This window comes from Schistocerca gregaria, chromosome 1 (genome assembly GCF_023897955.1).
Source record: "Schistocerca gregaria isolate iqSchGreg1 chromosome 1, iqSchGreg1.2, whole genome shotgun sequence".
In the NCBI taxonomy this organism is placed as follows: Eukaryota; Metazoa; Arthropoda; class Insecta; order Orthoptera; family Acrididae; genus Schistocerca; species Schistocerca gregaria.
The window spans coordinates 503,301,980-503,323,428 of NC_064920.1; the positions used below are offsets into that span (position 1 = coordinate 503,301,980).

A 21,449-nucleotide genomic window follows, 5' to 3' on the forward strand; every position below is an offset into this window, starting at 1 on the left:
ACAGGCAGGATACAGTGCTGCAGTCGGCAACGCTTATACCGAGATACTTAAACAGACGGAATATGGCGCTGAAGTCGGCAATACCTTTATAAGACAACAAGGGTCTGGTGCAATTGTTAGATAGGTTACTATTGCTTGCGACAATGGCAAGTTATCAAGATTAAAGTGAGTTTGAATGTGGTGTTGTAGTCATTGCACAAGCGATGGAACACAGCATACCCGAGGTAGTGATGAAGTTGAGATTTTCCAGTACAACCATTTCACAAGTGTCCATAAATATCAGGAATCCAGTAAAACATCAAATCTGCAACAGTGCTGTGGCCAAAAGGATCCTACAAGAATGGGACCAATGACAACTAAAGAGAATTGTCCAACATGACAAAAAAGCAACCCTTCCACAGATTGCTGCAGGTTTCAGTGCTGGGCCATCAACAAGTATCAGTATGTGAACCATTCAGTAAAACATCATCAATATGGACTTTCGGAGCCCAAGGCCCACTCGTGTACCCTTGATGACTGCACAACACAAAGCTTTATGCCTCACCTGGGTCTGTCAACACTGACATTGTACTGTTGATGAATGGAAACATGTTGCCTGGTTGGACGAGTCTTGTTTCAAATTGTATCGAGTGGATGGGCGTGTACAGATGTTGAGACAACCTCATGAATCCATGGACCCTGCATGTCAGCAGGGGACTGTCAAGTTGATGGAAGCTCTGTTATGGGGTGGAGCGTGTGCAGTTGGAGTGGTATGGGATGTGCAGTTGGAGTGATATGGGACCCCTGATACGTCTAGACATGACTCGCAAGTGACACATACGTAAGCATCCTGTCTGATCGCCTGCATCCATTCATGTCAAGTGTGTATTCCAACGGACTTTTGGAAAGTCCAGCAGGAGAATGCAACACCCCACACATCCAGAATTGCAACGGAGTGGATCAGGAACACTCCTCTGAGTTTAAACACTTCCAATAGCCACCAAACTCCCCAGACTTGAAATTGTTGAGCATATCTGATATGCCTTGCAGCGTGCTGTTCAAAAAGAGATCTCCACGTCCTCATATTCTTATGGATTAGCGGACAGCCCTGCAGACTTCATGGTGTCAGTTCCCTCCAGCATTACTTCAGACATTAGTCGGGTCCCTGCCACATCGTGTTGTGGCACTTAAGAATTTTATGTCACTGCAACTGAGACAGGCAAAATAAAAAAAAAAAATGTCCAATTCACTAATCAGTATTGTCTATGAGGCCCTGCCTTCCAGCTGGTGATGACACATGCAAGCAGGACTCCTGATTGCCAGTGCAATTAGCATTCAGTGAGCCTACATGGAAAACAGAACTGGTGGTGTTGGTATCATGGAAGACATCAAAACTGCCTATTCTTGGAAGGCATTGCAGGAGTCACCTCGCAAATTTACCGTGCATCTTCTCAAAGAAGTGCCCTCTACAACTTTTAATCTCTTTTCTGCTATTGTAATTTTCCAACTGCAAAATAGTGGAGTGAAATGAAAAGGATTGGAATATAACAGAACTTCTCTATACATTTCTTTCATCTCTCAAAAATATTTTATGCAGATGTTGACTAATGTAACATGATTTGCTCCAGTAGGAAGTACATGTTATAAATACCAGAATGTTGTCAAGGAGACAGCCATTTACAGGAGAATTAATGGCTTTCATAGGCATAATCAAGAGCGAGTTCTATATTACAAATGATGGTGGAATTGCCATTACTGCATTTGTGTGTTTGTGTGTGTGTGTGTGTGTGTGTGTGGGCGCGCGCGTGCGCGCACGTTGTGTGCGTATTTTGTGTGCACAGTAGCTGTGATTACAATTTTAAGAGAACTACAGCACATAAGCACAAAACTGAAGGACTGGTAAATATATTTGTTTCTAACTGCACACACACGCACGCGTGCGCGCGCGCACACACACACAATGATATTCTTATGTGATTCACTGTTTTTCTGTAATAGCAATGTAATATATGTTCACAACTAAAATGAGCTATTTAATTAATTCTGTGTGCTATGAAAATTCAACCAATTTTTTATGTATTACAGAACCCGTCTTAGATGTTGGGGCCTGTTCTGATGGATCAGGAAATTCATTAGGACGTTCTCCATTTGCTAAACAGCGCAGTTTCAAGTGCATTAGCAAGAGCAACAAATCAGGCAATATTGTTGATACACCAAAGTGAGGCAGGCTGCCTCTGAAGGAGAAAGAATCCAAGAGTAATACATCAGCAATCTCATCAGGAATGTGCAGTTGTATCCATTACTGTTGCCTTTAGTCACATTTTAGAATGGAATCAGCTTTTTAAAGATGGGAAGAGTAGGCAGTTATTTGTGTTTATTCTTATTTTATATTAGGAATTCATGAAATAGACTTGCTTGTTTCAATGTGGTGCTGAAGACCTAATATATTAAAATACTGATAAAATGTCATTCACAGATATATAATGACATTGACTGAACTGTACCTGAAAGATGGATATGTAGATATTTTTAATACGGGTTCAAAGTATGAAAAATTCATAAAACTGATCTGTTTTTAGAAATGACTGAACTTTTGCATGACAAACTTTTTTTAATGTATAAAATTTGTTATTGTGTATTATTAGTAGCTTATTTTACTGTTATCAATTGATATATACTTTTGATCAGAAAGCTTTTATTATGTAAATAATGTCTTAATACACCATTCCACATGGCTATAATTATGCCTTACCTCAAAATGCAATAGAGGCTTCTGCAAATCTGATTATATATACATTTTATAAACAGTTTTTTTTTTTTCAAAGTTAAGTGTACAGAAATGAATATGGTGCTAGTTGTAAATTAATTGTCACAATGTTTATGCTGCTACAACATTCCTACACAAATTATTGTACATTTTGTAAATTATTCATTGTGTTCCACAAACAGTGGACAGAGCCTATAGAAAACACCAGTTTTATTAAAGAACAATATATATATACTTATATATACACAGATGAGAGTAAGACTATTTCACTAAACAACGATTTAAGTGTTCAGTCACTAATATCCTCTTCATCACTGAAGTAGGTACTAGGCTTTATCCTCTTTCGGCGAGCTGTAGTCTCAGTCGGAATTGTGGAATTATCTTCTTGAATCATTTTTCTTTGCTGGTACAAATATTGATTGTATGTAATTAACTGAGGCTGACAATAAATATTGTACATAGAAATACACACAATGCCTTTCATTATTGCCAAATTTAAAAACTTCAGAACTGGCAGAGTTGATTATGATTTTGCTAATTAGAATGAAAAGAGTCTCCAATTCTCTACAGTTTAGAGTCTTAGTTATGAAGAGATGCTCATGTTTGTATAAGTGAAGGCAAAAATTACTGATTATATTATCTGACACATGCCATGTTCATGGACTACAGTAGAACTATTATCTGGATGACTCAGGACCAGACCCAATCTGTATAATTGAGTAAACTGTAAAAACTAATCGTTTCTTAAAACTAAATTTATGTATACATACTATTGTAATATTAATTTCATGACTACAAACCAATTTCATTTTAGGTTTTGTAAAATACTTAAGTACAGTGTCAATTCTTGAGAGGTCGGTCACAGTCCATTGTTTTGCTGTATTCCATTGTTTTCGTGCAGCCAAGCCTTGCATCTGCTTGATAGTGAGCAGCTGTATATGGTCACACTTAGGCTGCTGCTTCATCCAGGCTGCTACTGACTATCAATTTCTTCTCTCACACTCTGAATGATTTCATCATCACTGAGAATATGGAATCCAGGGCCCTAAGAATCACAAGCAAGCCACTTATATTCTATGCACTGCAGTTGGAATGCCCAGGAATTTTCAAAAAGATCTCTCTTATGTTCTCAGGTATATTTCATCCTCTGCCACTTCTCTTTCTTCCTTTTCATGCTTTTTCTTTTTATCTTTGTCTTTTTGTATCTCATCTTTCATTAAAATGCCTTTCAGTTTATTCCAAGCTCTTTTTAATGTGGTTGTCTTTGCCAAATTCCATGCTTCCACCATTCTGCCACCATGTAAGAGTAGTCTTTGATATTCAGTTTTTGGTGATGAGCCACAATGTCTTCTTTATTTCTGTCTTTTATCTGAAGCTTCCCCAACGATTGCCTTCTGTAATGTCACTTCATAGTTTCAACAATCAATTTGTCCACTGGCTGCAGTAAACTCATTACCTTTGGTGGCAGGAAGAGTGTTTTGAAACATCCATCTTCTCTATCAAGAAGGCTTTCAGTGGGGTGCATGAGTGCAATGTCCAGTATTAACATCATCTTACTGCCTTCTTTCCCTCTGCCTTTCAGTGTTTCTTTTTACTCCAGGTGTGAAAATTGAACCATACCATTTGCAAAATAAAGTAGCACTCATTCAGGCCTTTCGTTGATTCTTGTACAAGATGGGAAGTTTTCGAACATTTTCGAAAACTCAAGCATTTTCGATTTTCCTAACAACAGGTGGAGTATTCCGTTATTTCCTGTAGAGTTAGTACAGTTCATCACTGTAAGAAAGTCATTACTAATCTTGTGGCTGGGAGTGCTAGTTTCCCTTTTAGAAGCTTAAGTTATTTCAAGCAAAATGTTCTAAGTAAGGTGTGTCTCATATTTTATTTAAAAATTGCTGGTCATAAGATCCTGCTTCAGTTTTCAATTTTTCAATAAAATTTTCTGCTGCTTTTTGGTCTGCTGATAGTTTTTCACCATTTAAATCCAACTCATGTGCACTTGCCTTGAGATTCTGTACCCAGCCACTGCTCACCTCAAACAAAGACAAATTGTCCCTCTTTAGCTAAAAGTTTCACTTTTTTGCAAGCAATTGGCCCTGAAAGAAGATTTTTCAATGCTCTGCTGCAAAAACCACTTGAATAAGGCCTCTTCAAGCTCTTTGTTTTCCGCTGTTTTTATAGCTTTTCTCGACAAACTCTCATCTTCATTCTCATGGACAGACACAAAGTTTAAAACTGAGTAGGAGTTTTTTTGGTTGAAATTGTTGATGTTCCCACACTAAACATCTCAGGTAACTGCTTACCACACACACTAATTGTATACTATAACAAATATCAAACAAAACCAATAACTTTAGTCATAGAGTATAAATTTCTTTTTCCTCAAAGCAATCTGGATAGTTGGACAGGGTTGCCACAAGTTTTGGATATCAGGAAATTTCAAATGTACAAGGGAAATTTGAAAAAGACACTGGAAAAATCTCATTTTTGTCTCAGCAGATGAAATGGTTTGTTTACTGAGATGCCATGCACTGTCTGGCTGGGCACAGCTGAGTATGTGAGCCACTTCCCTACTCCCTCACATTCTTATTGCTTCTCCCCTTTTGACCACATCCCTCAAGTTACAGTCCGTGCTGCCACCAGTTCTTGCTGCTAGCCTAGCAGCTGCCTGCTGATCTGCCCACAGGCCAGATCTGTTTGTGTGTGGTGTAATGTAGCAGATTTTCATAGTTTATCCATGGACCCAGGACTGTGGTGTTCCTCAACAGGCCGGAGGACATGAGCAATGGATCTGAAGAATTGCAACTGTCTCACCACAAGTACATTGTACAGTGCGGTATTTTATAGACATTTTATATATTCTTGTACATTTTGACACTTTGAAAGTAGTTTATATATTAGAAAGTATGGACAATAAGAAGAAGAAAATTGTGGCAGTCACTGACAGTTTGTATGCTATATACTCACATATTTTTTGAAGGAAAAACCACACAATACTTGTAAAGTAATAGACATAACACAGTGGTTAATAATAGCCAATAATGAACATAGTAGAACCAACATTTTATTGACAGTCACCAATAGTGTTGGTTACACAACTTTTTCCTGGCTTAAACACTTCTTTCAAGAGGCCTACTTTTTTCTGAAGTTATTTCTGAAATCAGTGAATATAATTTAAATCTGTCTTGTGACTCCACAAAATGCATATGTTTGTCACTAAATGTGTTCCATTTTATTGAAATAAAATACCGTAAGTGGTTTTAATGAAACCTATATTCCAGTTGGCTTGCTTTCTCCATCTAAAAACGGTTCATTGCAAAAGATGTTGATGTCAGAACTTAAGATTTTTGCTCATGCATTTAGAAATACAGAAGTCCTTACACTTTTTTGTCAACTTGTGTCTTTACTTACTCTTAAGATCTCAAAATTTGTCAGGGAAAAATGCTAAAACTTGTCTGGAAATCAGGGAGATATCAGAGAATTTCACTTGGAGAAACTTGTGGCAGCCCTGTTGGAGTTCAGATAATTGGAGATCTACTATACTTGCATTATATTAATATTTACCTCAAGTCGAATAGCTGCACTCAATGTTTCTTCATCAGATTCATACAAATCACTCTCTTCTTCTTTAGTGGAACTTTTAAAAGCACATAACCTGTCTTCAATATCTGAAGAACTGTCAGCATCCTGGAATATAATATTTCAGGTTTTTTTGTCATCAAAATATGCAGAACAAAATTTATAAAATGCATTACCCATATGTATGTGTGAAACATGCTGTACTCTTAAAGGAAGGCAGACAGACAACCACTCAAATCATAGCTGAACAGGCAACATGACATAAACAAGACAGTAAATGTTGTTGAGCTTTTGACAATGTTCTTCTTCACAGTCAACGAGAAACACATCCACAGCATCACTGCAACCCAATTGGGGAGACGAATTATGCTGATTAGAATGAGTGACAGGAACAAGAAAGCACGGAGGAGTTGGCTAGGGGAGGGAGGGTGGAGGCAAGGGAGACTGTTAGATGGGAAGGAGAGGTAGCAAGGAAACGAGTTAGAAATGTGGCAACATTGAGCATTGAGCTTGCCCTGGCAGCATTGAGCTCACCCTGACACAGGCAGGGGAAGCTGTGTGTAGTGCATGATGAAGTGAAGGAGAGGGACGGAAGTGTAGAGTAATAGAGTGATAGAGTGAAGTGGGAGATTTGGGGATGGGGGTACAGAGGGGGATGGGACAGAGGGATACTGCAGAATGAGATAAAGAAGACAGCATGATCGAAATATGTATTGAAAGGACAATGCCCATACATGTAATTCAGAAAAAAACTGGTATGGATTTTGTGTGTGTGTGTGTGTGTGTGTGTGTGTGTGTGTGTGTGTGTGTGTGGAGGGGAGGGGGGGGGGGGGGGATCCAGATGGCATGGGTTATGAAAGAGCCACTGAACAGAAGAAGCATGTTATGCTCAGCAGCATGCTCTACAATTGGTAGGTCAGCTTTGTTCTTCGCCACAGTTTGGCAGTGATCAGTCATTAAGGTGGGCAGCTGGGTGGTAGTCTTGCTCACTTAGCCCTCATGCAGAAATTACATGTATAACATGGCTGCTTTCACATGTTGCAATGTCTCTGATAGGGACGGATATGCTTTACTTTCCAACTTATAATCTAAGAAGGATCAGAAGGACAATCCTAGGGTTTCTACATCCAAAAGGGCAATACAACTGTTATCATGTCTGTGTTTTTCTCTTTGCCTTATCTCAACTTGCCTGCCTTTCACATCCATTTCCACCACACCTATCTCAAGTCTCTCGCATCACTCTACTAACTTACTCCCCCCACCCCCTAACTCACTCCTCCATTTCACACAGATAAAGTTAACTTAGTAGGTGATGGACATTTGTTACAATACCTTAGTACTTTATTTGCTTCTTGCAACAAACATACTTGTTTTTCATACAAAACTGTTATGTTGCTGTTGTCCATAATTAGAATTCATTTTTATATGTCCAAAGATCTTTGTGAAAAATGGTACTGGTCCTAGTGTGCTCCCACGAATCACTTAACATATTTTGAGTTAGGTAAGTACTTCACCTGGGCACATGTGGACGTGTTTCAGCATCCGTCCATCAAACGGACAGAGTATGAGTCCATGTTGAGGGTTGTATACCTTAGAAACCAAGAGGCTGCTGTTACATCAGTGCTGGGCCTCTCCCCTTGCCCCTACAGTTGAGTGCGTATGACAAGTCTGAGAACAGTGGGGTTGCTTCTTACTCGTCAACTCGTTCCATTACTAAAGCGTGCAGGAGGTTATCGTCTGCAGGAAGATTCACACAGGTAGTACTAAGTTTCTATGGCTGGACTTCGCAGTAATAAATTAAATGCATAAATCTTCTTTGTGAATCAGTCTGTATATTAGTGAAAACCCTGTTAAAATCTCTACAGTAGTTCCTGAATTCATCCCTCACATACTGGCAGAAAAATGCAATGGGGACTTTAATTCATCATAGTTCAGCCAATTTGCTCAAAATATTTATAAATTATAAATACAAAGCTTTCTTGAGAGTCAGTCTGTCCATTGGTGAAAACAGAATCAAAATTGCTACTGTGGTTCCTGAGATTTGTCAACCACTCTAGCGGAGCTAACCCCAAAATGAAAGCCTGATTCTCCTCACATAATGAAACAACATGTACTCTGTGTCTCAAGGGCATTTTAACAATATCACTTTCTTGAATGTATATGCACCAACAGAAGATGCACATGAAGACATTGTAGATTGTTTCTATGATCAGTTACAGGAGGTTTGTGACAGAAAAGCTAGATATGACTCCAAATTAGTCCTTGCTGACTACAATGTGAAACTGGGCAAAGACGAGGTATTCAGAAGCACATTTGGTGAGGGTTTCCCAATTTGCTTCTGCGAACAAATGAACAGAAAAATATCTACAAAGGTACCTGTAAAAAAGAATGAAGCAAACCAAATAGTCAACATACTGCTATCAAAGAGATGTGCATCTAATACAGAAAATGTGCACACTTTTCAAGGAGCTAATTCCGATTCTCACCGCTATTTAATAGGAGCCAAAATGAGGCAGAAACTTTCTATAGCTGCCAAATGAAACAGTACCAGAATAAAGAAATGGGACATAGAACAATTGAAAGGTAAGTCTACTGTTCGAGAGTATCAGGACAGGTTGAGACACGAGTTATGAACAAAATATGGTGAAGACCATATAGACTCTATTAAAAATGCCATTCTGTCACCAGCACATGCAATATGGGGAAACAAGGAGACTTAGAAATGAAGATTGGTGTGTCAATTAATGTAGAAAGGCACTGACACAGAAAAAGGACGCAAGACTGAAGTGCTTCCAGCAAAATACAAGATCAAATCAGGCATTATATAATAAAAAGGGAATACAGACAGCAAGGGTATGTAGAAGGAGAAAAAGGGAAGCCCTAAGGAGAAAGGTAGAGGAGACAGAAGAGCACTATTAAAGGAATGAGAGCAGACATTTTTATAAGAAAATTAAAGAAGGAACCCAAGAATATAGACCAGAAATAGCAGCATGTAATGACACAGAGGTAAATTTGCTGACAGATAAAGAAAGTGTTCTGGATATATGGAGAGAATAATTCAAGGGAATCCTGAAAAGCAATCTTACAAGAGGAGAGCAACCACTCTACTAAATCGCAAGTCCAGAGAGAGGAGAATCCAGTTAGAGAAAGCATCGGAAACTGGCAGAATAACTGCAGAAATAGTAAAAAACGGTTGGACTGGTCTCCATATGAGAATCCGCAAACTTATCAAGGTGATGCAGTCAGGAAAGAATCCCAGAAGAGTGGACCTTCAATGTAGCCCAACAAATCAATAAGAAGGGAGACAAGTCTTGTTGTTTGACTTACCAACAAATTACCTTGCTAATTTAAGTTATAAGATTCTCTTTGATATTATCTACAACAGTATAGTTCCAGATGCAAATGAGATTCTGAGAGAATATCAGTGCGGATTTTGCCCTAATAGGCCAAAAACAGATCAGATATTTTTGTGCTGAGGCAAATACATGAGAAGACATATAAATGTAATATTGAGCTTCATAACCTCTTATGTCTTACAGTCCTCATAGAGCAGAAATGCTAAATGATTTGCTTCTGCTCGATGTAACATCTAATTTTGTTCACTTATCCAAGCAACACTGAAAACTTCCAACACTGCAGTGTGATTGAATGGGGAACTCATTAAATGGTTCAGCATTAGTAAAAGAGTCAGACACACAGACACCCTCTCCACAATGGTTTGCAATATTATTCTTGAAGCAGCCATTCAAGAGCTTCAAATATCTGGTTACACAGCAGCAAAGTCAACAAATATATATGCATACACTGATTATGTAGCAATTATTTATATAAGAGTTTTAGTAAAGGAAACAACAGATGAGCTGAAAGAAGACACACTACCTGGAGGCCTTGCTATTAATGAAGTGAAGGCTAAGAATATGAATTTGAACAGGAAGAAATATAATATGGATAAACTACCAGTAGTTGGTTTCACTTTTTACCAAGTACAGAATTTTCCACGTAAACTGAAATAAAACTGCCCATTCTAAGTGGTAACAGATTCTTCTCCAAATCCAACAAATTGTCGGCCTCAAGGTTATTAAATAGATAACCGAAACTTCAAATTTATAAGGTCATGATTAGGCCAGTTGTAACCTATGGGCATGAAACATGTACACTAACAGGTGCTGATGAGCAGCAACTCAGGACATTTGAATGCAGGGCACTGCACAAGGTTCAGGATAACAGTGGGCTAGAACGAACACTGAGCTGGTTTACCTCATACAAGGAGCTGACGTTGTAAGAATTATAAAAAGTGGAAGAATACACCTTTAGGATGGATATTTGATGAATAACTAAAAAGGTTTTGAAAGCAGTGGACAGATGATGTGGAAGAAGATGGTGAGTAGATGATCTGGAAGTAGGTGGTCAACAAATGATATGGAAGAAGTTATAAACTCTGTCAGAGTTAGAGGATGGCGAAGAACCGCACTGGAGAGGGCAGAATGGAGGGAACTATGCTGGGTTGTAACGATATGAGGAGAAGAAGAAGAATTTCCTGAGATTAGCCTTCAATATGGGCAGAAAAACGTGGCAGGGGACTTCAGTTTATACAATGTGTTGACAATTGTCATGTCCAAATGCTGTGTGTGTAGTGGCAATGCCACGAATCCTCGGGTGTATTCACACACTTTTGTATTCACTCTCCATTCTACGCCAGCAGAGTCCACTTGTACCTGAAAAGACTCAAGTGACAGGTTTATGGTTATAAACTGGCAGAACAGAGACTGTCAAGTTGTCTCCGAGGATACGGAGATGGCGAATTTGGAGATAACTTCATAGCACCCGTGGGCAAATTTACAGAGATCATTTCTGATCTCTAGTAAGTGAGTGAGCATGAGTGTGTGTGTGTGTGTGTGTGTGTGTGTGTGTGTGTGTGTGTGTGTGTGTGTGTGTGTGATATATATAGCTCATTGTGCACTAGACATTATTTCACTGCAACTGCACTTGGTAATCTACAAACTCAAGATTTTCATTCATTTTGTGCATTGGTTGGTAAATAGCTTTGGCATTGTATTTCCACAAAATATGACCGTTTCCATGTTACACTTAGCTGTATATAATGGAGGAAGAAAAGTAATGTGTATCTGACATCAGTCATGCTGCTGAGGGGTGGTTGGTCATTCTGTACAGATTAATGTGCATACAAACTTGCAGACCTGTGGTTGACTAATGGCTTGCAATCGTGTTGTTTACAAGTGTGTAGATTTCTCACAAAAAGCTGAGTGCAAGTCATTTGCTATTAGTTACTCTGAAGAACAACTGCACTGTTCAAATATAGTATTACAATAGTGGTGTGTTGCTTGACACAGTCAGATGGATTAAATACAAGGACACAGCCATATCAGTTAAATATCTATGTGTAACATGCAAAGTGACATTAAATGGATCAAGCATGTAAGGACTGTAGTAGGGAAAGCAAATGATGTGTCCATTCAAATAATGGTAAAATTCAAAATAGTGTGTAAGTAATACTTTATTAACACAACACAGAAAGAACAAGAGTTAGCATAATGTAGCTTCTGAGAGACACAACTGAAATGAATCCTCCTGATCTAGTAGGAATGAGGTGAAGCCAAGAGTCTGTTGTGGCCTGGGTCATGACATCAGCTGCACCAGTTCCAGAAGACAATGAATACAGACAATGCCGGCATCAGAGGAGGCAAAGATTCTGAGGGTGACGGCTGGTGGGTTGGTGCAGAAGCTGTTGGGTATTTTCCAGAAATGGTCACTGAGATGCCGAGTCCAGAGAAAGCCACCATCAGAGCAACCAGAGACAAAGGCAACTGCTAGCGGATCGGCGTGGCATGCACTGATGGGATGCTAATCACAGCCCAGCATAAGACCAGAGCGTGATCATAAGCTTGGACTTGTATGCTGCCTGCTTGCAGTTGAGCAGCATCTTAAATAGGCAACAACTGGAAGGATATCTATATAGTGCACAGTTTGCCTGTAACCTGCAGATGTAATCTACTGCCAAAATTGCAACGGCCACTATTACTGATTTGCACACTGTAACATGGTTGTGCCTCTGGTAGCATCTACTGGAAGTTGGCTTGTACTGCTAACAAATCCAAGGTGTACTTCCATTGCTCAGCACATACTGCCTCCAGTGGAAGAGTGCCTGGAGCAAGACTATGCACTGGTCGCAGATGTTGTGCCGAAGGCAGGAGCAGCTGCCATAGCTTTGGATGTATGGTATAAGGAAAAGGTGATGACAACATCTTTATGTTGATCACAGATCCTGCATCCACTACCGGGAGGGGGGGATCCATAAAGAAGAGCAGTACCAATAGTTGTCCATGGGAAAGACATACCTTCCCCCAGGAAACATGGGATGTCCGCAGATGTGGGCAGCTCTTGGAACCTGTGACTCTGTCCCTGGAATCTCGGACCCTAGGTTGTAAAGCAGTTGTTGCAGAGAGAGTGGATGACCCGAGTGTGCCTGTGAATGAAGTTGGTGAGAGGCCTAAAATGAGGAAAAAAGTGCAGGCTCATTGTGGCGGTGGTGAGGACATGAAGTGCTGTGCCGCCCTTGTGCAGTGGCAGGCTATGACTGCAACTTGTAGGTGAAGGTGTGATGCAGCAGAGGCTGCATCAGGTGTGGCTGGAAGATAGTGGCAGGAAGGGCAATGGTGCAGCAAGGGAAGAGGAATGTACCTGGAGACTGAGACTGGGCAGTGGTGGAAACGTGGGCTCTAAGGTCACGCGTTGGTAGCACAAGTGTGAGCCTCAGCAGCAGACACACTGTGCACACTGTGAAGTGTCGAGGTTGTGCACGAGGCACATGAAATGCCAACTGTGTGCATCAAGGTCACGTCGGAGGAGAATGATAATTGGGAGGCAGGATGCAATGGGGAAGACATCAGTGGATCTGGCATGCACAGGTGTACAAGAATAAGAAAGGTCGATAAAGGTGAGCTGAAGTGGTGGGAAGAATGCTGCCAGGTGTGCAGAAGCATGAAAGAAAGAGGGAGCAGAGCGCCAGAGGCAGCAAAGAAACCAGCATGTAGTCACAAGAAAGACAACCAGGTGAGAGGAGGCATGAAGTGCTCCACCACCCTCATGGTGGAATGCAGGGGCAGTGTCGTGTGCAACTAGAGCGAACATAAATGTGGACCTCATTGCCGACTGATGTGATGTGCCACCCTCTTGAGGGAGGCTGTTCATGGCTGCATCAATCTGTAAAAGGTATGGGGCCATGGAAGCAGCAATGGGCTTGCCACCACAAGAGGGTGGAAGGTGAGGTTCAGGGCAGCAGGAATGGAGCTGCACCCTTGTCACCAACTGATGTGTTCTGGGCTGTGCCACCCTCAACAGGAAAGACCATTTGTGACTCCATTTTCTTGGCTAACACTTGGAGAGGTAGGGTAGCATCTGCTCAGCTGGAGGGAAGGCAGCCACTGAGCATGAGAACAATGGCAGATAACTCTAGTTGCTGCAGCATGTAGACTTTATGCTAGTAGACAACTGATGTGTTCTAACTGTTAGGCTGCATGCAAATAATGATGAGTTTCCAAATAATGTGTAAGTAACACTTTATTAACACAGAACAGAAAGAACACAGTTTAACATAATTTAGCTTCTGATAGATACAACTGAAATGGATCTTCCTCATCAAGAGTGAATGTAACAAAACCAAGAGCATGTCTTGACCTGGGTCATGACAATGTGTGACGTACATTATCACAATGGTCTGTTGTAACATAAGTTGTGACAGTAATGGCAAGGCACAAATACACATACAAGATTACAGTTCCGGCAATATCGAATCTGGGGAAGGACAGCATCAGAGGAGGCAAATACTCCAAGTGTGATGGTTGGTGGGTAGGTGCAAATGTTGTTAGTATCAAACTTCCTGGCAGAGTAAAAAGTGTGTGCTGGACCGAGACTCAAAGTCGAGACCTTTGCCTTTTGTGGGCAAGTGCTCTACCATCTGTGTTACCCAAGCATGACTCACAACCTGCCCTCACAGCTTCAATTCTACCAGTACCTCATCTCCTACCTTCTCTCCTGGAAGAAAGGATATTGTGGAGACGTGGCTTAGCCACAGCCTGGGGGATGTTTCTAGAATGAGATTTTCACTCTGCAGTGGAGTGTGGGCCAATATGAAACTTCATGCCTGATTAAAACTGTGTGCCAGACTGAGACTCGAACTTCATGGCAAATTAAAACTGTGTGCTGGGCTCAGACTCGAACTCGGGACATTTGTCTTTCCCAGGCAAGTGCTCCACCATCTGAGCTACCCAAGTGCAACTCACGACCCTCCCTCACAGCTTCAGTTCTGCCAGTACCTCATCTCCTATCTTCCAAACTCCGCAGAAGCTGTTACATATCTCCCAGTAACAGTCACAGGGGTGTTGAGCCTGGTAAAGGCTGGCATTGGAGGAGGCACAGGCTCCACAGCGATTGCTGGTGGATTGGTGTGGTGCAGCTGATGAGAGCTTGGATTAATAAGCCACTCGGCATGGCTAGCATAAGCCCAGCATGTGAGCATAAGATGAGACTGTGTGCTGCCTGCTTATAAATATAATCTACTGTCCTGGCTGTAGCATTGCTATCACTGGTGCATGCGCTGCTTCTGGAGAGGTTGGACCTATAGTGGCACTTGTGGGAGGTTGGCTTGTCAACATGAGTGCTTATACTGTTGATGAATCCGCAGTGCACTTGCATTGCTTAGCACACAGTCTGTGGTAGAGAAGCACCTGAAGCAAGACTAATCTGCAGCCAGTGTACAGCCAGGTATATGGAAGTGGAAAGTTAACTTGAGTTTATTGAGGGAATACTAGGAAACTGTAGCTCATTCATAAAGATGATTGTGTTTCAAACACTAGTGCAAACCACTCTTGAGTATTGCTCGAGTGTTTGGGGTCCCCACCAGGTCAGATCAAAGGAAGACATCAAAGCAATTCAGAGCAAGCTGCTATATTTGTTACCTGTACATTCAATCAACATGTGAATATTGTGGAGACGCTTCAAGAATTCAGATGGGAGTCCCTGCAGGGAAGACGACATTCTTTTTGTGAAATACTATTGAGAAAATTTACAGAACTGACATTTCCAGCTGAGTGCAGATCAGTTCTACAGCTGCAAATGTACATTTTACATGAGAACTGCAAAGACAAGATAAGAGAAATTTAGGGCTCGTATGGATGCATGTAGAATGTCATTTTTCCCTGGTACGATTTTTGAGTGGAACAGGAAAGAAAATAACTAGCTACACTCTGCCACATACTGTATGGTGGAGTATATACAGAGATGTAAATGTAAAAGTGTGTGGTAGAGTGTACTTTTTATTGTATCTTATATTAAGGTCATTTCCCATTCCATTCACAGATGGATCATATGATGTATGACTGCTGTATGCCTCTGTGTTGTTTTTTGCCTGATTTATTTATATGATTTCTATGTGAAAAATGAAAATCACATGAAAAAAATTCATAGTTTTTACTTGAAAGATAATTCTTTTAAGTTTTGTAAGCAGCTTCTCATGAGATGTATGATGTATTTATTCAACTGCCAGACAATTAAGCACTTTCAACATTTATGTCTCGCTTTCTTGCCAGTTGAACCAGCCTGTGACCTTTTACAGTAGCCTTTTACGTTCAGTGTCCCCATTAGTCCAACCTGGGCCCCACACACTTGAACATGATTCAGGTACAGAGTGTTTTGTATGCGTACCCTATCAATTAATCATAGCTTGGCATCTGCTTTACCTCAAACTTGGTGACCATAACCATTCTACATCATATTTTCATAAATATTCCCACAACAGAACTGATTTTAGCTGTCTGTCATTAATTTTGTAGTCAAAGGATGACACACTTTTGTGAAGTACACAGCTTTGCATTTCTCTAAATAAACAGCTACATGCCTCTCTGCAGCTGGTTGTAATTCTTGTCCAAACGTGACTGGACATTACTGCAATGTTTACAAGCTAGAATAACGTCATACATAGTTGCACTGTCTGCACACCTAAGATTGCAACTAGTAACGCCCACTATTCCATTGATGCATGGCATGAACAGCCAAGGTCTTATTTTACACTCTACTGTGGAATATCACATATTACTTCAGTGCCTGCAAGTGACTCTCCATCCAGGATAACACACTGTGTTCCGCCTATCAGAAAATATTTGCTCAACCTAAAGACATTGTTAACTATCTCACAGGAACACATTTTCTTTGGAATGCAAAGATGCAGTGCTGAAACAAAACTATTTTTGCAGTCAGGAAACAGTTTATCATCAATCTCTTCTCTCTCCAGGTCATAGAGGTTTCATGTGTGAAGGGTGCAAATTGAGTTTCACACGATTGATATTTTTGAAATGCATTGTTGATTTTGATGGAGGACATTATTTCCTTCCATATAAGTCATAATGTTTGAACTAGGAACATGCTCTACCTGTCTGCTACAAATAGATGTCAGCGATATATGTAGTATGATAGTCCTCTGGATCAGCTTTCCTTCTTAATTTGTAGTCAGTTTTGACCTGTGCTCTTTTCCAATTGCAGAAAATACAACTCTGGTCAAAGGATCTGCAGTAAATTATGATTGGAGTGAAGCCAATTCATTCACAAATTTTATATAGAAACTGATAGGAATTGAGTTTTGGTGATTGAAGCTGCTCTTCAACACCACTAATACTGATCACTATGTCATTCATCTTAATAGCAATACAACTTCTAAATGATAGCAACACTCCTTTAATTTCCTTTGTGAAGGAGCATCTGAAGACAGACTTCAACATTTCCTTTTTTCCTGTTATTGTCCTGTCCTCAAGTATATGGAGTTTTTGTGTTGTTGATGATTGTAACGTATGACCATAATTTCTCAGGATTTTTGTACAGGTCTTGTGAGAATATTTTACTACAGCACTTATTCAAGTCTTCACTCATTGCCCTTACGGTTACTAAGTGTGTTTCAATTAATATCTGTCTATCTATTGATTTATGCTTTGCTTTGTACTTATTATGTAGCACACATTGCTTCTTAAGAAGTTTTGCAATACTGGCTGTGCACCAAGGGTGATCTCCACCATCTTTAATTATTCTGCTATGAATGTGTTTTTCTAAAGTTTGGCTAACTAACTGATTATTCTTGAGCCACAGTTCCTCTATATATTCACTATGTGAATCAAATGATTCCTGCTTATATCTAAGACTAAACATTTACATTTCTCTGCTTGCCTTTCTAGCCCGTGGTACCTAGCTGTCCATTACAGCTACAACTGTACAATGATCACTAATCCTAGTCTCTCTGAAAGCATCCACAAACAATCCAGATATTTTTGTTATCAACAAGTCTAGTATGTTTCTATCATTGATAGGGTGCTAAATAATTTTGTCTAGGTAATGTTTATAGCAGGAAGTCTTCTCTCATTCACCACTTATGATGTTGTAACTGTCTTAAGTCAACAGATGGGCGATTAAAATACACTTCAACTATTAAAGGGTAAACTGGAATTACACACACTAGGAAACAGAGGTTTCCTCTGAAGTTTCAGTTGTTGGCATAGTTTCTTTATTGTGTTGAATAAGTCCCCCCCACCACCACCACCCAGGAATGATGTGCTGGAGAGCACACAGGCCTGAGACACACATGCATGCCACCCCCCCCCCCCCCCCCCCCCCCCCCACCACCACCACATGCAAACCCGAACACAAACAAACAAACAAAAACACACACACACACACACGGTTCACCTTCCCATTATGCTATGGCGGTTGTCTCATAATTTTCAATAATGTAATGCCCACTAAAGTTGTCAATTATGACATCAACCTGTTTATTATTTATTTAGTTGGTTGGTTTAAAAGGGGGGGGGGGGGGGGGGGGGAAGGGACCAAACTGCGAGGTCATTGGTCCCTTGTTCCCAGTAGAGCAATTACCCAAAGGAAAGAAGAAAATAGAGATGATGTATGGCACAGTAACACGAGAAAGGAAGAACCAGAAGAACGAGAGAAGGACAACAAACACTACAATGGACAAAACAGGACAAGAAAACCACAGAGACACACAAGACACAGGGAGAAGAGACTAAAAACAAGAAAGCAGATTACCATGGATGGCTGACCATGAGAATAAAAAAGGAGAAGCCAGCCACTCTGTAAGACATTAAAACCTCCACCCTAAAAGTCCTAGGGTGGAGGACAAAGGTCATGTGCTGAAACTCAGATCAAATGATAAAACCCACCCTCACGAATAAAAAGTAAAACTAAAGCTGCTGTTGAGGCATTTTCGGCCAACACCAAAGGTAGGATCCTGGGAAAGTTAAAAGCCTGCCACAAAGCGGCTAAAAGTGGGCAATACAGCAAGAGGTGGACGACTGTCATTTGGGAGCCACAGCGACACTGAGGTGGGTCCTTGTGACGGAGGAAGTAACTGTGTGTGAGCCACGTTTGGCCAATGCGTAGCTCACGAAGAACAACTGATTCCTTGCGAGAAGTTCGCAGGGAAAACTTCTACACATTTGCACTCTCCCTAATGGCACACAGTTTGTTGTCCATACTGTTATGCCACTCCATCTCCCAAAGTCGAAAAACCTTGTGGCGTAAGACAGAATGCAGGTCAGTTTCAGAGATGCCCATCTCCAAGAGCAGTTTCCACATAGCCTGTTGGTCAGCCTATAAGCAAGTTTGTTGCCTGGGATTTCAACACATCCTGGGGTCCACACAAACACCACTGCACGACTAGACTGCTCCAGGGCAGAGAGGTATTCCTGGATGTTCGCTACCAAAGGATGACAAGGATAGCACTGGTTGATAGCTTGTAAACTGCTCAGGGAGTCAGAACAGAGAAGAAACGACTCACCAGAACAGGAACGGATGTACCGAAGGGCACGAGATATGGCCACGAAGCTCTGCAGTGAATACACTGCAGCCAGTGGGCAAGGAATGCTGTTCAATATAGTCTCTGTGGACATAGGCAAAGCCAACATTACCATCAGCCATCGAGCTGTTGGTGTAAACAACTTCAAAGCTCCAGAATGTGTCAAGAATCAAGAGGAAGTGACAGCGGAGAGCGGCGGGGCTAACTGAGTCCTTAGGGCCATGTAAAAGGTTCAGACAAAGCTTCAGCCGAGGTGTACACCATGGGGTGTATGTGAATGGACCTCAGGTAGAGGTGGTAAAGGGAAGGACTCCAATTCAGACACAAGAGATCGTACGCAAATTGCAATTGTGAACCCTGACATGGGTCGCTGATGTGGGAGATAAACTGCCACAAGTGGGAAAAGGAGATGGTAATTCGGATGTGCAGGAGAACTTCGAATATGTGCACCATAACTCAGTTGCGCACATCAGATCCATAATGGAGGGATTCCGGACTCTACCAGGACACTGGTCACTGAACTCATTCTAAAAGCTGTCGTTGCTAGTTGAACGCCACAGTGGTGCACTGGGTTGAGTAAACTCCACGCTGCGGGCGCCGCTGAGCCGTAAACCAGACTCCCATAGTCAAGGCAGGACTGAACAAGGGCTCTGTAGAGCTGCAGCAGCATAGAGTGATCTGCACCCCAGTTGGTGTTCCTCAGGCAGCGGAGAGCATTGAGGTGCTGCCAGCACTCCCACATAAGCTGACAAAGGTGAGGTAGCCAAGTCAATTGGTTGTTGAAAACCAGTCCTAAGAATCAATACATCTCCACTACAGTGAGTGGATCATCATTAACATAAAGTTCAGGTTCTGGATGAATGGTACAATGCCGACAGAAGTGCATGACACATGACTTCGGGGCTGAAAACTGTAAGCCGTGGGCTACAGCCCATGACTGCGCCTTGTGAATGGCTCCTTGTATGCGCCGCTCACCAACACCAGTACTGGAGGAGCATACAGAGAAGGGGAGGATGAAGGCCCTACAGCTGCTGCACAGCCGTTAATGGTCACTAAAAATAGAGATACACTCAATACGGAGCCCTAAGGAACGCCATTCTCCTGAATATGGGGGAACTATGGGAGGCACCAACTTGGACACAGAAAGTATGGAGCGACAGAAAGTTTTGGATACAAATATTGAGCGAGCCCCAGAGACCCCACTCATACAGTGCGGCAAGGATATGATGTCGCCAGGTCATTTCGCATGCTTTACGTAAGTCAAAAAAGACGGCAACCAGGTGTTGGTGTCTGGAAAAGACTGTTTGGATGGCAGACAAGATTACCAGTAGTAGAGCGACCCTGGTGGAAGCTGCACTGACATGGAGCTAGTAGGCCACATGACTCCAGGACCCATCCCAAGCGCCGATACACCACATATTCCAGCAGCTTACAGAGAACACTGGTGAGACTGATGGGCTGACAGCTATCCACATCAAGCAGATTTTTTCCAGGTTTTAGCATTAGAATGATGGTGCTCTCCCACCAATGCGATGGAAAGACATCATCACACCAGATCTGGTTGAAGATTAGGAGGAGATATCGCTTGTAGTCAGACGAGAGATGTTTAATCATCTGACTGTGGATCCGCTCCAGCCCAGGAGCTCCCACTCTGTAAATGGGGCATTATAGGGTTCATTGTGGCATGTAGTGAACAAGAAGACTTCCCTTTCCGTCCGCTGTTTGAGGATGTGAAAGGCTGGGAGGTAGTTCTTCGACACAGATGCTCGACCAGGTGTGTGTGTGTGTGTGTGTGTGTGTGTGTGTGTGTGTGTGTGTGTGTGTGTGTGTGTGTTTGAGGTTTACGGGCGCTAAACAGTGTGGTCATCAGCGCCCAAGCACATAAAAACAGGAACACATGCACTGAAGGGACTAAGACGAACAGCGATCAAGGAAAATGGCTAAAAGACGCAGACCTGACGCAGTTCCAAATCCCCACATACAGGGACAAAACAAGAGGAGAAGGAACACACTAAAAAAGGAAAGGAAACACAAGGAAAAGAGAACAGAAACCGAAGGGAAACAAAGAGGTAATCGTGACTGGCGGACCTCTTACCTAAAACCTGGGTGAGCCAGTCACCCAGCAGCACATTAAAACCCTCTCCCTAAAATCCGAGGCAACAGATTGGACAGGACACAAAACCGTAAGACCTTAACCACAGTCGCTGCGTAGTCTTGCAAAATAGAGGGCAAATCCGGGGGCAAAGAGACCAC

General features: G+C 41.6%; 2 protein-coding genes across 10 annotated transcripts in view; one reads left to right on the forward strand and one right to left on the reverse strand.

The window, feature by feature from the left end:
- The window catches only part of LOC126354139 (neurofibromin), a 447,919-nt gene extending 445,120 nt beyond the window's left edge, over positions 1-2,799 (forward strand). For 5 of the 6 annotated variants that reach the window (XM_050003542.1, XM_050003568.1, XM_050003586.1 and 2 more), the window contains one exon: positions 2,065-2,799. In XM_050003542.1, coding sequence (XP_049859499.1) covers positions 2,065-2,201 — 137 coding nt within the window. In that variant the 3' untranslated portion in view covers positions 2,202-2,799. The remainder of the gene's footprint in view (positions 1-2,064) is intronic. The other variant, XM_050003577.1, reaches the window with a different exon arrangement.
- The window catches only part of LOC126354214 (zinc finger CCHC-type and RNA-binding motif-containing protein 1-like), a 93,622-nt gene continuing 74,946 nt past the window's right edge, over positions 2,774-21,449 (reverse strand). For all 4 annotated transcript variants that reach the window (XM_050003693.1, XM_050003684.1, XM_050003703.1 and 1 more), the window contains 2 exons: positions 6,311-6,433; positions 2,774-3,149 (listed from right to left, as the gene is read on the reverse strand). In XM_050003693.1, the coding sequence (XP_049859650.1) occupies positions 3,036-3,149; positions 6,311-6,433 (237 nt within the window). In that variant the 3' untranslated portion in view covers positions 2,774-3,035. The remainder of the gene's footprint in view (positions 3,150-6,310; positions 6,434-21,449) is intronic.